Raw genomic sequence first — 17515 nt, forward strand, 5'->3', positions numbered from 1 at the left:
CCACTGTTGTGACTGTTGTGATTGTGACCATCTTCTTTGAACGTCATTACTAGTACTGCTGTAGTTGTGCTGTTTGTCCATCTTTATGAATAAGAAATAAATAAATACTAAATAAACACCGAGTCCGAAAACAAACAAAATGTATGTAAAATAACAAAAACACCCAAAAAAAATACAAAAACAAACAAATCTGTTAAAAAACATGAAATTACAAAGAAATTAAGAAACAATACACACCCTCACCTAAAAAACACAAAAAAGCAACAAACAAGTTTTCTTTAAAACTTTGGTGATGCAGAGCATTTAGAGAAAGGTCAAGCGTCAAGTGGTCGTCACTATCATTCAAGCTGAGGCTTCAGCCCTCTCACAGCAGCCGAAGGGCTGTACACTTCCTCAACTTACTAGGGCCAAAAAAGTGGAAATCTCTTTGAATAACCATTTTAAATTCTAAGTATATTATATATTTTGAGTGAACTCATCATTTAGTAGTTATGTAAGTTGAGCATTTAAATCGTAATTACAAGTGGAGCTGTCTATGATAAGTGCTGTAAACGTACGGCTGCAGAAGAAGTGATCAGCCCTCTCAGTGCAGTCGACGGCTCTGCAGACATGCAACATTCATATTATTACCCGGTCGTCACGTCACTGGACTGTTGAAGTGATGAAGCAACCAAAAAGTGGCGTTCTGTGTGAACACACCTTTAGAAAAGGCTTACATTCCACCAACACCTGCTTATTTCACCCATCGGGGTGAAATACATCACTCTCCTCCGGCTGGTTGCCATGGTAGTTCAGAATCGGATGCTCAGAGTTTTTCATCACAAGGTATGTTGACTAAGAGTTTATAGATAGACTCAGTTTGTTGAACCTACTTTCTGGAATACCCCTCAGATCTGATAGAATCACATGTTTGTGGCTCTGCTGTGATAAAAGTGTGTGTTGTGTATAAGATGCTCTTTGTTCATTCAGTGTTGTGTTTTTTTTTATGTAGTGTTTCTATATAGTGAACCTTTTCACTCGATAGTTTTGATGTGTGCGTAAATGTGGGAGTGTAAACCTGAAGTACTGGATTAGCTTATTGGGAGCAGTTTGTTTGTGTTGTTTGTTGGGGGTCTGACCTGGCTGCTGTTCCCTCTTCCTCCGCTCCTCCCTCACTCTGTCCTCGTTCAGGCACGGCCGGCCATCCTGGTCTCTGGGAACGATGGGTCCATGGAAAGGACACTGAAAGACACAGCAGAGCTCAGGCAGCCACAGCAACGGCAACAGGGCGAGCCGAGGACAGAGGACAGCGCTATGCTAACATGTTGCTAACCTTATGGCGGTCTTGTCTTTGACACAGCGTTCCGTTAGCGAGCGGCGCTTTGCAAAAGTGGCTGACGGGTGTGAACGTCCCAGGGAATGAGATGTACCTGCTTTTACTCTCAGCCAACAGCTCATGGTTCTCCACCTCCTCCTCCACCTCAGTGGGAACCCAGAACTGATGCTGGGAGGTGGCCCTGCAGGAGGAAAACGAGGAAGAGTGTCAGAGACAACAGCGCCACACTAAAACGTGAAGGTTATACGAGCTTTGTCACTTGATGATCTTTCCAGCATTGGGCTGCTCCTTGCCCCAGTAGTACAGGTCCAATCCAAAGGGAACCACTGGGGCATCCACTGGTTTATGGGCTGAACTAGACTGAGATGAACTGGGCCCAGCAATGGCACTAGGAGACGTACTGTGGAAGAACGAGAAATCATTATATCATCATACCGTGTTTAATTATCAAATTATTATCTCCCCCAAAAGCTAAGCGAAGAGCGGTAATGTTGTATTTTACAGTGTTTGGAATAATGGCGTTTAAAATTATGGCGTTTGTTGTTTTTCAGTAACGGGGTAATCTAACTAATTACTCTTTACGCCGTTACAACGCCATTAATGTTACTGAACATTAAATGCGGTGCGTTACAGGTATGCACCTCACAACAACACACGCATCTAAAAAATCTGAATTCTTTTTTTTTTAACAGTAACGCAAAAGTAACGGTAAAGAGTTACTTTTATTATAGAGTAATTTAGTTACTAACGCAGTTACTTTTTAGAACAAGTAGTGAGTAACTATAACTAATTACTTTTTTAAAGTAATGTTCCCAACACTGATGTTTTACCCTCTGTTTATCTGTCAATCAGTCTGTCTGTCATTCTGTCAGTTAGCAAGATAACTTGAAAAGTTATGAACGGATTTGGATGAAATTTCCAGGAAAATTGATAAATGGGACAAGGAACAGGTGATTACATTTTGGTGATGTTCTGGCTACCAAAATAATATATATATATATATATATAAGCCCTGTTATATTAAGTGTTTAATTTCACTTTCAGTCATGTTGTTACTAGCCCTTTAAGAGGAACGTATTTTAGCACAGTTCTTCCTGCTGCATGCATGAGCAGTGTGTGTTGCATGTTGACCAGCTACAGAGCTGCATGTGTGTGTTTCTCTCCTGTCCCATGGAAGATGTGTGTACATGAGAAATGTAAGTAGTGGCTGATTCATGTTATAACTCATGATAATGCATCTTGGAGAATATGTGTTAACATGTTAACTACTTTGTGGTAGTTGCTAACACATGCATCCTGGTTATGCTAGCTATGCTCTCCTTATGTACATTGCTGTTAGCATGCATTGAAGAGGGTGATTTTCTGATTTACATTATTTTTTCTCTTGCTAATTGCTTATGTTGATTATTGCCACCCATGGTCATTATATTTGCATTATATGAGTGTTTTCTTGTGAGTTAAGTGCTTTTATGATGCTTTGTGTGTGTTAATACTTATGCAGCTTTATTCATATGTGTGTTAAATTACTGATATGCTTTATACTGCTGCATTACAGATGTGATTACAGAACCACGTTCTTCCAAGTAAAGCCTTTATAAATCCTGAACTGCCTCTGTGACTCTCTAACCGGTGTCACACTCCCATAGTCTATTCCACACACCCTGTAGAGGCCCCGAACCTCTCTTGTATGTATGTATATATATATATATATATATATATATATATATATATATATTTATATATATATATTTATATATATATATATATATATTTATATATATATATTTATATATATATATATATATATTTATATATATCCGTCCCAATCAATTTCCTATCCACACTGTGGAAATTGTGCTGATGTCATGGGTTCTGTCAGAGTCAACAGCTCAATGTTGACAGCTAGTCAGGTAACACAGCTCAAACAGGTAGTCATGGTAATTCTGAGTTTACCATGTTACCGTGACCGGAGCGTGTTAGCTGAGGAGGTCTGCGCTCTCCGAGTGCTTTTCTAGTTAACAATGAGAAGCCAACAAATCAGAGGAAAAGGTCATCACTTTTTAAATCAAAGCACAACATTTATTTTTGAATACTCATTGTGAGCTTCTGTTTTTTTACTTATGACATTTGTCTTCTTTAAAGCACTTTGTTCACCTGCGGGCTGGTTTAAAGCCCTATATAAATTAATTACTTGGAGTTAATTGCAATTAGATCATTCCAGAAAAATAAAGCACATAAAGAAATAACGCAGTTAATCACTTTTTTTTTGCACTCCAAACAGCGCAGAACCCTTCTCATTTCACGAGTTCCCGGTAGACTCATAATACTGATGCACACACCACAGCACAAGAAACAGGTGAACCAGAAGAAAAGTCGTGCTTTTTTAGTTTAAATAAAAACACCGGCTGGAGAACAAAAGCCCAGTATTGTGCAAATTATGAAAGAAAGAGTTTGTGGATCACCAGAGCTATTTAAGCCTTAGCTAGCACCTGAAAGCTAACATGTAGCAACTAGCAAGGACCGTAATAGTCTGAGCAGGCAGTGTCTCTAATCCACACTGGACGAGATGACAAGGTTCAAAATGAATAAATCCATGAGTGACAAATTAACAAAGTCATGGGGTTAATAATTGTAGTGGACAGTCGACCACTCCTGGTGGTAGAGGATGTGGGTGGGGTGAGAAGCACTGCTACAGATAACATCGTCTGACCCAACTTATTACCTGCTATGTAGAAACACCTTCAAACTAAATTTATCAGCTTCATCAGTTGCTCTGTTTATTGCATGATAACTATTTTGCACTGTTCAGTTTATACTTCAGATTAAGAATATTTCATTTATCCCAGAGGGGCAATTAAGTTTCTCTGGAGTGTTCCGTACTAAGATCTGTCTTTTATTTTAATACAAAAACATCCAGAAAATCATGACTATAGTTTAGTTAAATTGAAGTTTGTATTTTGTAAACAACCAAATCATAATATTATTTATTCATATTGCACATTATGTTAACACTATTTTGTTGTTTAAGCTCATTCATTGATTCAATCATATACCAAAATCCATTTAAATTGAAAAGCGTTGCTTCTCGTGTTAAATATTGTTAGGCCATTAATATAGATTAATTAAGTCTCTAATTAATGAGGTACATTTTTTTAATCGAATCCCACCACTAAAATAAAAAACAGCTCTAGTCAGAAAATAAGACCCAGGAAGTGGATTTGACTGATACTCCTTACCTGCACTCAGACAGAACAGAGATCTGCTTTTTAAGGTGGCTCAGTGTGGCAGCAGCAGATGTTGGGTCTTGCTCCTCTTCAATAAGTCTCCTCATCCTCCTGCTCAGAGCAGAGGATGAGGAGGAGGAATAAAAAGGTGGGGGCGTGGGAGCTACAGGTCTTTTAGGGACGGCTGCAGCAGAGGTAGAGGGAGAAGGATCCAAACCTGGCAACAAATGTGAAGAGTGGAACTAGAATCAATGAACTACTACATTACTTTATACCTAATCATATATCAATTCAGCAGAAAAAATGGGTTTTAGGGTTAGACTTACACTTTAATTTGTAAAATCGTGTGGAAAACTGCAGGATTTGGGAAAAATTTTGAGTTATTTTAACAATTTAAGATGAAAATGTCTGCTATCATGTAATATAAGCACAGGAAAGCTGTGAGATCTGCACATATAGTGCCATTTCTCCCAATTATTGGATCTGGAGGAACTGAGATATCTACAGCTGAATTGATTTACACCACTGATTCCAAAACTGGGAGGGGGGGGACATTTATGTTTTTCCTTTGAACTTCATTAATAAAGAGATTTATTACTGTTTTAAAATATGTGATCACAAAATGTACATAATTATTATGAGATTTGAAGATGAATATTCTTTTTTTTTTTTTTTTTTTTACTTTCGCCTGCAGGACATGTTGGACATCAGATTCTTTGATGCCATGATCTCTCTCTGTGTGTGTGTGTGTGTGTGTGTGTGTGTGTGTGTGTGTGTGTGTGTGTGTGTGTGTGTGTGTGTGTGTGTGTGTGTGTGTGTGTGTGTGTGGTCAAACCGAGATCAAGGAGGTTTTTAGGGGCTCACACAGCAGGTGAGATCAGAGGGCCACACTAAGCTGGGGGCTGTCAGCGCGATGATCCCACACATTATTAAGGCTGACATGGACACTTCTGACACTCACTCACTCACAGCCCACAGGATTTGAGATGTGAAAGTAATGGATTACATGTACTCATGTTACTGTAATTGAGTTGCTTTTATGGGCACTTGAACTTTTTTGCATCTATTTTTAACTCAGTACTTTTACTTGTACTTAAGTACATTTTAAAAGAAGTAAAGTATGTAAGAAGCATTCACTACTAATGTTTAACAAAAAAATGTATAGACCCGTTACCACACAGTGTTGGACACGAGAACGTTTAAATGGTTGTGATGTTAAAACAAGATGATTAATTATGCTTCTTAATTTACACAGAAAGTTTACAGAAACAGACAATGTTATTTTTTCCAGGAAAACGTTCATTTTGCCTGTAGAAAACGAGCATTGCTCATCAACTGCTGCCTCGTCACATGGCAAGAACATATCTAACCGTTTATTTATTCATTAAATTGTAATTTTTGACAAACCTTTTTTGACAAACCTATTTTAAGTAGATAACTTTGTGGAAGATAAATTCAGTTTCAATTGTGCAAGATTTCCTATCTACCTTTTTAGGTTCATACAAGAGATGTTTACTGTATGCAAGGAACTGTGGCAAGATTTATTACCAAAAAAAAACATGGGGATGAAAGTAACTAGTAACGGCCGACCGTGGCTCAGGTGGTAGAGGGTCGTCTTCTGATCGAGAAGTTGGGGGTTTGATACCAGTACCTGACTATGTGTCGAAGTGTCCTTGGGCAAGACACTGAACCCTAAGTTGCTCCCAGTGGTTGACTAGCGCCTTGCATGGCAGTCCTGTCCCACTGGTGTGTGAATGTGAGAGTGATTGCGTGAATGAGCTGATATGTAAAGCGCTTTGAGACTGCTTCAGTGTGGTTATAAAGCGCTATATAAAATCAAGTCCATTTACCATTACATTTAACTTTTACTTTGAGTACTATTTAATTGAGCTATTTTTTACTTGTACTTGAGTACAATTTCAATCAAGTAACAGTACTTCTATTTGAATAGGATATATTAGTACTCTGTACACCCCTGTGGGGTTCACAATAGATATAAAGAAGCTATAAACAACGCTGTAGGAAACAAGGAAAAGTGTTACTACTGACCTGCTGATCTGAACTTAATACACCAGTGTCAAACTTTCTAATTTATATAAATGACCAACTCATTCAGCTGTAGATATCTCACCTTCAATGAAACTTCACAATATTTGGGCTCACGTTTCCCACGTTTACATCACAGGACGGCAGCCATTTTAATCTCAAATTGTAGAAATAAATACATTTTTCCCAAATCCTGCAATTTTCTTTCATTTACTCTATAAAAGTTCCACAAATTAAATACAAACTGGTCACAAAATCAAGGAAATGTATATTAGCTTAGATATTGTCAGTTCCTTACATATTCTATGTGAAGGTGCAAAGCAGGGCGCATTAATGTGGAAATTGCTTGTTTTCCTGCCTTTGATCTGACAAATTGCTCTATATTTTTGTTTCTGAACTAAAATGAGTTTGACACCCCCGCTTAATCAGATGTTTAATACTGTAATGAAAAACAAACTGATTCACTTACTCTTGTTTCTCCCTCGGACTGCTCCTTCCTGTGTGTGTGTGTGCGTGCGTACGTGTGTGTGCGTGCATACGTGTGTTTTCAAGGAAAGTGAAAGCCTGTGTGGACCTACAGAGACTCCCAGACTACAGACCTGATTCATATAAACATGTGGAGATCGATTCCTGTGCTGGTCCTGGTAAAGTTATGGTTCAACATTTGCACACTAACAGATTCAAAGTAGAGAATCAGCTCTCATCCTTTCATCCTCCTCTTTCTCTCTCACTCAGACGGTGATATACAGACTCCATCTGCTCCTTTCACACTGCCAAATAGCTGAGGTTTGTCTGGATGTTGTGGATGTTAAGACACACAGATCAATTGGAGGAAATGTGTATAGGGCTGGGTTTGTATTTGAAAAAAAGAGAAGTGTGTGTGTGTGTGTGTGTGTGTGTGTGTGTGTGTGTGTGTGTGTGTTGGGGGGGGGGGGGAGTTAACGGAGTTTGAAAGGAAGAGGGAGAGGAGGAAAGGCGTAAAGAGGTATTGATTTTCCAGGGTTAAGCAGGGCCTGTAATTAAAATGTTAATTTGAGAAAGAGAGAGATAGTGTCCTGACAGCAGAGCGGGGGATAAGAGGACTGATAATCAGACTGACAGAAAGGCAGGGGGAGAAAAGAGTGGGAGGGAACAAGCAGGCGGCAGGATGAACGCGGGATAGAACTAGACTCGGGGGGGGGGGGGGGATGAGGAATGTGATCCACTGGATGTGAGCAGGAAAAACAGATGGAAAAACAAGAACAATGTACGTCTCCGTACGAAAAACAGATGCTAACGGACGAGAAGAAACAATGAGACGACCAAGGAGTTCCATTGACGGACTGCATACGCATGCACACGCACCAGGGTTGGGGTCAATTATAATTGTAATAGCATAATTATAATAGTAAGTTAAACATTCAGTTTCTGTTGTTATCGTCATTGAATTGTAATTGAGTTGAGATAATTGACTTCGTAATTGTAATGGACATGGAAATTATATTAAATCTATCAATTACAATTTAATTAAACGCAAAACTATGGATGTTACAGTTCTTTGGCTACAGATATAACAGGGCTCTACACTAACTTTTCCAGTGGTGGCACTGGTGAGACTAACTTTCTCAGTTGGTCGCACCAGCACAGAATTTGGTCGCACCTTTTTTTTGAGCGGGGGTGGGGATGGTGTACAGCATAGTCATGCATGCTAATAAATAGTCCTAACTGGCGTACCGTAGTTTTGTATGAAGTAAAGATTGACAATGACTCGAGGTATATTTGCTCAATGTTTTAATGTTTTAGTGACAATATTAAGTTCTTTTTGCAAATAACAGCAAAGCATAACAACAGGTTACATGTATTCTGTTTTTTATCTTATTTTGCAGAAAGGCTGTACGTGAATTAACTTAACAGTAGCATAACCAACTTAGCATCTGCATTGTGTCACCTCATGGAATTAAATTCAGAGGGTCCAGCTCTTATAGTGGGGTCTCCTAACCCTCTTCCCCTGGTCAGGATTCTGCAACCTTTACTCTACAAGGAACCATTTAACCTCATCTCACCTGGATTAAAGTCCTCCTGGAGCCAAAAAATACCTTCTCAATGAAGACAATGCAGTGTATTAAATTATATACAGTTAAAATTGTATAGAATAATGTTTGATTTAATTTGATTTGATTTATATTGATCATGTAAATGGAAATAAAATAAATTGACATCAAGAAATAAAACAGTGTCTTCATCTTCAAATTCTTACACATCTCAGTTTACATGAACACAATGTTATATAAAGAAGTTTTTTTTAGTTAATGTATTTGAAAGGCTACAAAAAGTAACATGAGTTTGATAACACATAATCATGTGATCAACACATGCTAATTGCTCCTTTCTTGCCACACATAAAGCATGCATATTTAACCAGCACATTGACGGTTAAATTAATCTGTTCCCACGCAATTAAAATCTGTATTTTCTTCTAGAATAGTTTTTTTGTTGGTTTAGTTATCTTACCAGGGATTTATAACTAAAGGTTAGTCACAGGTGTAGGAAAGTTGATCTGCTGAGTCATTGCACAACGTGATTTATTTTAGGTTAACAAATTGTTAGATCTTGATTTTATTTGTCATTAATCATTAATAGCCTCTGTAAAAAATAACTTTTTTTTAAGCTGTAGGGAGCCATTGCAAAAGAGTCAAAGGGCCACATTAGGCCCCAGAGCCGCAGGTTGCAGACCCCTGCTCTGGAAGAACCACAGCTGAACATCTGGCCTGGCTTCATAGTCCATCAGTTCTGGTCCCTCCATGCTGATTCTGATGAGCGTGTATGATCTATTGCTGAGCTCGCCATGTGCTTCCTTTTTACTGCTGCTCAGTGAAAGCCTCGTTATGTCTGGCTCCGTTCACGGACCGCGTGCACTCCAAAGGAGCACATTGGTGTTTATACTCGGTGCATTCACCGTTACATTACCCGCTGCCAAGTTGCGTCTCCTCGTCCGCAGCATTGCGGTCAAGCCAGCCTCTACTACGAAATCCTCGGTCAACCTAGTCGCCAGCCAATTTGCAGTGCCTGTTTATAGATGGTTTCACGGTAATCCCGCAGCGCGGAGAGAGAGATAGAGAGAAAGAAGTGCACTCTGTGGGACATGACGAGGCGCTCAGCCGCTCCGTATAAAATAACGTCACCCTATACGTACTCGCACGGATGCGACAAGATAAAATTTTCACTCGCACACAAAAAAAAATACTCCAGACTGCGACAAAAATGGTCGCAGTCTCGCGCCCTGTATAACAATCAATAAAATATGTTTCATATTAAAGCTATAGAGGAGGATTTTCCCAAAGTTTAGAAAAGAAACACCCTCTCCACTTTTTGAAAAAATGCACATGCGCAACACTCTATCTGCTCCCAAGAGGGAATACTATGGCTTCACATTAGTGCCAAAAACCCAAGCGCATAAAATCTGTCATCGAGCACAGTAAAAACCACTTTCTGCGCGCGTGCGGTGCCATATGCGCGCGTCGCTCGCGGGGATGTCTGATTGGTCACTTGAAAAATGGTCATAGCCAATCAGAGGTACAGTAGGGCGGGTCATCACAGTGTAAAGTCCGTGGCTGTTTCCTGGGACCAACTATGGAGCTAGTTTTTTTTTTTTGTACTGTGTTAGCTAAACTGACTTCTGGTCTACGTCTAATTTTCCTTAATCTGAGATGATTGCAGGAACGTAAATCATTTTTTTAAAGTAATATTAAAACCCTATTTATGTATTCTATTGATAGTCTGTCATTTATTATAATTCTACTAAAGTGAATGTACTTGCAACTATATCATCAATAATTAGGCCCATATGATAATCCTCGTGCGCATAGATAAGTGGGTTCAGCAGGACTTACTCTGGTGTAAAGGAGCACAACAGCAGAGGAAGGAAAGATAATAAATAGATCCACATTGGGTCATACGTTCTATATTTACATATGCAAATGTTAAATGTTTAAAGACAGATTCGCTAACACTAAAAAAAAAAAAAAAAAAAAAAAAAACTAGCTCCATACTTTGGTCCCAGGAAACCATTATTTCCATGGATAAGGAAGCCTAAAAAGGTAACAAGAGATGAAAAACAAATTAGATAATAAATAATATTTTTTAGTGTATTTTACAGCTGATTTAAGACAAGGGTAAAAACTGACCCAATATCATAGGAAATGCTACCAGAAAGCTAACACGAGGATTAAGAATTGTAATTTTCAGGGAAAAAATAATAGTTTTTATTTTAATTGTAATCGGGAAAAATGCCAGTCATGGTAATCATGATCGTGTTGTAATTCAAAACGGATAATTGAAGACATAATGCGCGCACACACACACACATGCAGGCACGCACACACACGTCTGTGAGCTCATCGTAGCATCAGGAAACAATCCACAAGCAAACATCGGTTAGCGCTTAGCAGCGAGCAGTCGTTAGCGGTGCACATGGCTAATAGAGGCTCATTAAAAAGGTTGCTTTGTTAATTCTGTACGGTGACCTTTAATCATTACTGAACACACTAATCACCCACGCAAACACACACACATGCACGCACACAGCTGTTATAGATACGATCTAATTACACAAGCAGCTAATTGATTAGCAGCAGAGGGCTCACAGGTAAGAAAGAGTCTCAGTGGGGTCAAAGGTCACAGAATCACACACACAATAACTGCTTCATCAGCATTATGCTGCTAGGTTATATTGTTATTAATCCAGACACATAAAGATGATAAGGGTCACGTATGAATCAATAACAGTGTGCGTGTGTGTGTGTGTGTGTGTGTGTGTGTGTGCTGTCAACAGAAGAAATGAGTTGTCGTGTAGCTGACACAGCATTAAAGTGAACAGGCAGAGGGTTATTGATCGATGCCCGCAGGCCAAACACGCTCCATACAACACATGAGTGAGTGTTGGAACAACTGTTCATAGACTTTAGTGTTTGTGTGTCTAGAACAGGATTATCAAACTCATTTTAGTTCAGGAGCCAAAGACGGACCAGTTTGATCTCAAGTGGGATTGTACAGATTGTAAGCACCAAAAAAAGGAATTTCAACAATAATGTGCTTTACTTTGCACTTCCACCTTTAAATGAAAAATGACACAATATCCAAGCAAGTGACAAATTTCAGTCCCTACAGGATTCTCATCTAAATTTACTTGATTTTGGGGAAAAAAAATTTATTCAATTTGGGAAAATCTTGTGGAATAATTTTAGTTAAATTGAAAAAAAAAAAAAAAAAAAATTGAAGGATTTTTGGAAAAAATGAGTTGTTTCACAATTTGCTTTTAAAAACTGAGATGTGGGATGTTACAGTTAAATCAAGCCATGAACAGGTCAGCTCTCAGTAAGAACTATTTTAATTTCCTCATTTTCCAAATCCCTAAACAAAAGAAAAGTCAATGCCAACATTATAAATCAATATTTTTCTCCACTCTCAGTAAATGTGTTGAACTCGCTCAAATTCAGAGTGACAATGTCTGCCAGTTACGGTTGCAAAGTCTCCGGTAAATTCCAACAACAATTTAGGCTTTGGAATGTTGGGAATATTAAAAAATATAAACTTTTTTACATTGGAATTATTTATTGGAATTAATCAGAAATTGGGAGTAACTTTTAAATATCCAGCTCAATTGGGCCGCAGACTATAAGTGGGAAAACTAAGAATTTCAACAATAATGTGCCCTACTTTGCACACTTTAAATGATAAATGACACAATATCAAAAGTATGTAAGGCACCAACAATATCCCAGCAATAAGTAACAGATATCAGTCCCTGCAGGATCGTCACCTAAATTTACTTTGTTTTTATTTGAAATTGATCTTTATTTAATTTGAGGAAATCTTGTGGAATAAATTGAGTTAAATTGCAGGATTTTTTGGAAAAAATGGGAGTTCTTTCAACAATGTGACTGCCATTGTGATATAAAAATTAGAAAACTGTGAGGATTGGCAAATTTTGTAAACTTAAGTTTAATTGAATTTGTGTATTTTTAGGCACTGCAATATCTACAACCGAATTAGTTGGTTACTTACACATCGATCCTTCATGTTTTTTCTATCATTTTTTATTTCTCCCGCGGGCCAAAGTGGATGCCCTCAAGGGCCAGAATTGGCCCCCGGGCCTTGAGTTTGACACAAGTGGTCTAGAGACTTACATTTCACTCTATTGAAGCAAAATGGTATTTTCGAGCATCTTAAAAAGTGAAAACGGACTGAACCTGCAGTGTAGAGTAATTCCTAATCACTCCTATATCATAAGAAATGAGGACACACATATATACACACTTCACCTGCACTTCCAGCTGCTAAAGGCTGTGTTTGAAGTGTGTAGGTGTGTTTATTTGTGGAGTCTTTGGAGGTTAATGCAACAGCAAGTCTTCTTTTGTAGATTAACCTCACTGTTTTCACACAAGGCTGTAGATCTGAGCAGGGCACGTGTGTTGGTGTAAACTCACCGTACTCCATTCGCAGATGCTCGGGAATGCAAGGCTCATAACCCTCCTTTTCTGGAACTTCTTCAAAATCTTCATCATCTTCTTCCTCCTCTCCAGCTTTTCCCTGTGAGGATAAAATAGGATAAGATTTTATTCAGAAATTTGTGACAGCAGCAAGAAGGGTAAAACATTGTTTCACACATTGGGAATAAATAAATGAAATATGAATAACAATGGTAGAAAAAATTGTGAATAAAATAATAATAATAATAACTAGAACTGCAAGCAGTTATGAAAGGGGGCCAAGCCTTCCCGTGCAACGCGGAGCCCGTGGAAGTACGTCATGAAGAATGACAGGCTCGTGGCGAGCGTCAGGACACAGGCCAACGTGCCATTTGCTGTGAACAGGTGGATATGAAGTTTTGGAAGATGTGATTTAAAGTGTGAAAGTTACAGGCCAAAATGCATTTGCACCCATTATAGCGCCACCTAGGGGTACACTTTTTGGTATGGGTGATCTGTGTGCTCTTCTATGGTTACCCTGTAAATTTCACAGCCTCAACATATTACTTCAGCTGAAATAAAGGTTTGTTTATGTTATGTAGTAATAAGCCACGCCCACTTTGACCAATTGCGATTAACTTTGAGATACGCTCTCAGGAGCGACCCAAGGTCATACCCACCAAATTTGGTGGCCACTCTCACTGTAAAACAATCTATTCTTCCCCAGCCTTTCTACTTCCTACCTTGAGTGTCTCCTCCCTGCTCCCTTTCCCCTCCCCCTCCCCCTCCCTCTCCACTTAGGTGTAACACTGCTCTCCCTTTTTATATCCTCCCAATAATAAAAGATTTCTTACCCTTCCTTAGGGAGGGCTGGTGATGGTCATAATTAAGCAATAAAATAAATCAATTTATTTTATTGCAATAACAAAACATGCATTGCTGTCTCATAATGATTGCACTTCTTGTAGTGTTGACCTTTGACAGCATGTGCAGATAAAAGAAAAAAAAAATTGTGAAAGTTAAAGGCCAAAATGCTTTTGCAATTATAGCGCCACCTCGTGGTGTAAATTTTGGTATGGGTGGTCTGTGTGGTCTTCTATATCTAACCTGTAAATTTCACTGCCCTCAACATAATAATTCAGCAGAAATAAATGTTTGTTTATGTGTTATGATGTAAAAGGCCACGCCCACTTTGACCAATCACAAATTACTTTGAGATATCGCCTCAGGAGGGACCCAAGATCATACCCTCCAAATTTGGTAAAAATTGGTTGTGCCATTTAAGAGATATAAATATTCATTATTTGTAGCGCCCCCTAGTGGCCTACATCATTCAAATTTGGCGCATTTCCTCACAGTCACATGCCAACTAAGGATCTGAGTTTTGGTGTTATTAGCATTTATTTTGACCGAGATATGTGCCAGTTCGCATTTTTATTGCTAGCTAGAAAAATTTACTCGTTAATAATTTGTGCATAATTTACCCGAACAAACTCATTTTGATAACTGTATGTCACCTCCAACTGAAGACTCTACGTGCCAAGTTTCACGCTGATTGGACAAAACCCCAAGGAGGAGTTCGAAAAAGTAGGTTTTCCAGTTTTTGCAATTTTGCTCTGAGAAAAGTTTAGGCGGAAAGGGCGTGGCCTAGCCCAGGTGATTCAGTCCTATTCAAGGAATCTGTGGATATGAAGGTTTTAAATTTGCAACAAACGGTGTGGGAGTTATTGGCCAAAACGCGTTGACCTTTGTTATAGCGCCACCTTCTGGCGGATATATGTGAATTTTTGCGTCCAAGGTCCCCTGGGGGTTTTGGACCCAACCACCAAAGGGCACCGCCCTACCTTGCACGGTTTAGCCTACAGCACCACTTTTACCAACGGAACTATAAAAGGTAACTGTAATAATAATCGGAATCATTACAATAGGGTTCCTAGCACCGCTGGTCCTAGGAACCACGTATGCTTACATACGCGGTTCCCTGGCCCCGCAGGCTTGGCCCCCTAATAAAGACTGCAAGCACTGAGAACAAGCCCTCACACCTGCTGCACCCATCGAGGCACGAGGTGACTCCTTCCTACCGACCGCGTTCAAAGTCAAACTTCCGTACGGCGGAGTGAGGCGCAGTGAGGCATCTGTCTCCTGTGAACATCTGTGTGGTGCCGGTGAAAATGATGTTTCATAAAATGTTCTTATGCTCTAGAACTGAGGTTTTCAAAGTGTGGGTCGTGGCTCCACTGGGGGGTGGCATAGTTCTTCAGGGATGGTGCGGCGTGCGAGAAAAAAATAAACATGAAGAAATTGTGGTAATCTTTCTCAGAAAAAGCAGAAGAAGAACAGGGGAAAATGTCTGTGACAGCCTGTATTCAGGTATTTCTGAGGCTTTTTTGTCTATTTCTCCTCAGCTCAGCTGGTTAAGGTGTTGTCTATGGTGGGTTTCTCAGGCATCAGACCACAGGTGTAAGTGTGCATAGGTGTGTGGGAGTGTGATCATTATGATTATCCGTCCGATTATCCGTCTTAATTTTGAATTAAATTAAAAATAGCTTCATAGGGATGACAAACATATTTAAATTGCCAAAGCAATACACACAAAAGACATTAAAGAAGCATCATTTACATAGTACAAAAATAATAAATGTTTAAAAAAAGCAACAATGATGTGGTAACATTTACAGTATGTCTGTCTGTCTTCGTCCCTCTGTGTGTCTCTGTGTGTGTCTCCGTGTGTGTCTCCATGTGTGTTTCTGTGTGTGCGTGTGTGTGTGTGTGTGTAACCTGACACCGAGGACCAGTTTGGGGTTAGGTGAGAAATCAGTCACACAAGCATTACCTTTGAAAAATGTAACATAACCGCTGGGAATATTTTGAGCAAACTTTGCTATATTAGGGCCAAGTACCTCATTAACAACATTTTAAAACCTATATTAATTGAACAAACCAATGAGGAGATTAAATGAGGTGAAACATTCACAGAAAGTTTGTCTCCACTGTTCAAACGTTGTTGGGAAGCTACTAGTCACGGATATAAGCATGTAAAATGATGTGTTTCTTGCATAAAGCAGTGACATGAAATAATACTATTGGCCAAGAACAAACACATATGACATACAGTATCTGTAAAAAGTTAGGTTGCAGTGCATGAAATGTCAGCCATAGAAAGCTGATTACACAGAGACAGGTTTGAAACTTTTATGTATTTTCTAAATGCTGTGAAAAAAAATCTCATGCTCACAAGTAGGTGGCGCTGTGCCTACAATCAGTTATTTTTATTGTATGTGTTAGTTGTAGTTAATTGGTAATTCGTGCAAAGTTTCAGATCGATAAGACCATGTTCAGCAAATATATTAAATTTTACTGTATTTTATTCATTTTGGCTCTGAACCCTGTCATCTTGTTCAGTGTGGATTGGAGACACTGTCTGCTCCCACTAGGACCTTTGTCCGTGTTAGTTGCTATGTGTTTAGCATTGAGGTGCTAGCTCAGGCTAGAAGAGCCCCAGTGATCAACAAACTCTTCCTTACACAGTTTTATTTAAACTAAAATGAACGACCACAAAGCACAGCAACGACTTCTCCTCTGGTTCTCCTGTTTCTTGTGTTACGGTCTGTGCATCAGTATTATTGGTATGCCAGGAACTCATGAAATGAGGAAGGTTCCAAGATGTTTGGAGTGCAAAAAAAATAATTAACTGTGTTATCTTTCTGTAATTAATTAATCACAATTAACAAAATCAAGTCCCAAAACTAATAATAGCATAACATATAATATATAAATTTCAAATAAGACTCAGACTTAACAACCAAAAACACAAACGTGTCACAACATACGATTTAAAAACTGATGGTGCTGAGGATAATCTGGTATAGAGAAGAAGGTCGTTCAATAACTTGGTATACAGACCACCAATAAACAAAACAACAGTTTTACTAATATATTCCATCTGTATGTTATTCAGTTATTGTAATTTATTTATTAAAATAATGAATAAATAAATACAATATTAAAAACATAAAGTTACACTCACTTCAGAAGCTGAGTTGTTACTAAGGTTTAGCTGTGCATTTCTCAGACATGAAGTCGGAGTGGCCCACAAGATGGAGGCCCACACTGGGGCCGCAGCCCTCTGGTTAACAAACACTGATCTGAAGGGAATAAAAGGACGGTGCAAACGTGAGAGTCAGAGTTGATCACACAACTTTAGATTTGAATATTCTCTGTCTGTGTTTCACTGAGCACTAAAGAAGAAACACCCCGGCTCATTCTCTGGAAACAGAACTAGTACGTTTTGAATTAAATCTCATTCAAAGATGAGGAAAACATATAGAGAACAAGCAGGGACTCTCACCAGCATCTCTTTATAGCGGGGGTTCTGAACCTTGGGGTCAGGTTCCCATTTGGTGTTGCGAAACTCTGGAAGTGGGTCGCCAGAAGCCTTCATGAATTAAGAATATTTACAATTTGAGAACTTTTTTGCTTATTTT

General features: G+C 38.9%; 1 protein-coding gene across 1 annotated transcript in view; it reads right to left on the bottom strand.

The window, feature by feature from the left end:
• The window catches only part of uvssa (UV-stimulated scaffold protein A), a 60873-nt gene that overhangs the window by 10101 nt on the left and 33257 nt on the right, over positions 1 to 17515 (bottom strand). The window contains exons 9-13 of the mRNA XM_028459431.1: positions 13050 to 13152; positions 4552 to 4756; positions 1575 to 1715; positions 1313 to 1496; positions 1119 to 1221 (exon numbers count right to left, since the gene is read on the bottom strand). Coding sequence (XP_028315232.1) covers positions 1119 to 1221; positions 1313 to 1496; positions 1575 to 1715; positions 4552 to 4756; positions 13050 to 13152 — 736 coding nt within the window. The remainder of the gene's footprint in view (positions 1 to 1118; positions 1222 to 1312; positions 1497 to 1574; positions 1716 to 4551; positions 4757 to 13049; positions 13153 to 17515) is intronic.

Source organism: Gouania willdenowi, chromosome 10 (assembly GCF_900634775.1).
Source record: "Gouania willdenowi chromosome 10, fGouWil2.1, whole genome shotgun sequence".
NCBI lineage: Eukaryota > Metazoa > Chordata > Actinopteri > Blenniiformes > Gobiesocidae > Gouania > Gouania willdenowi.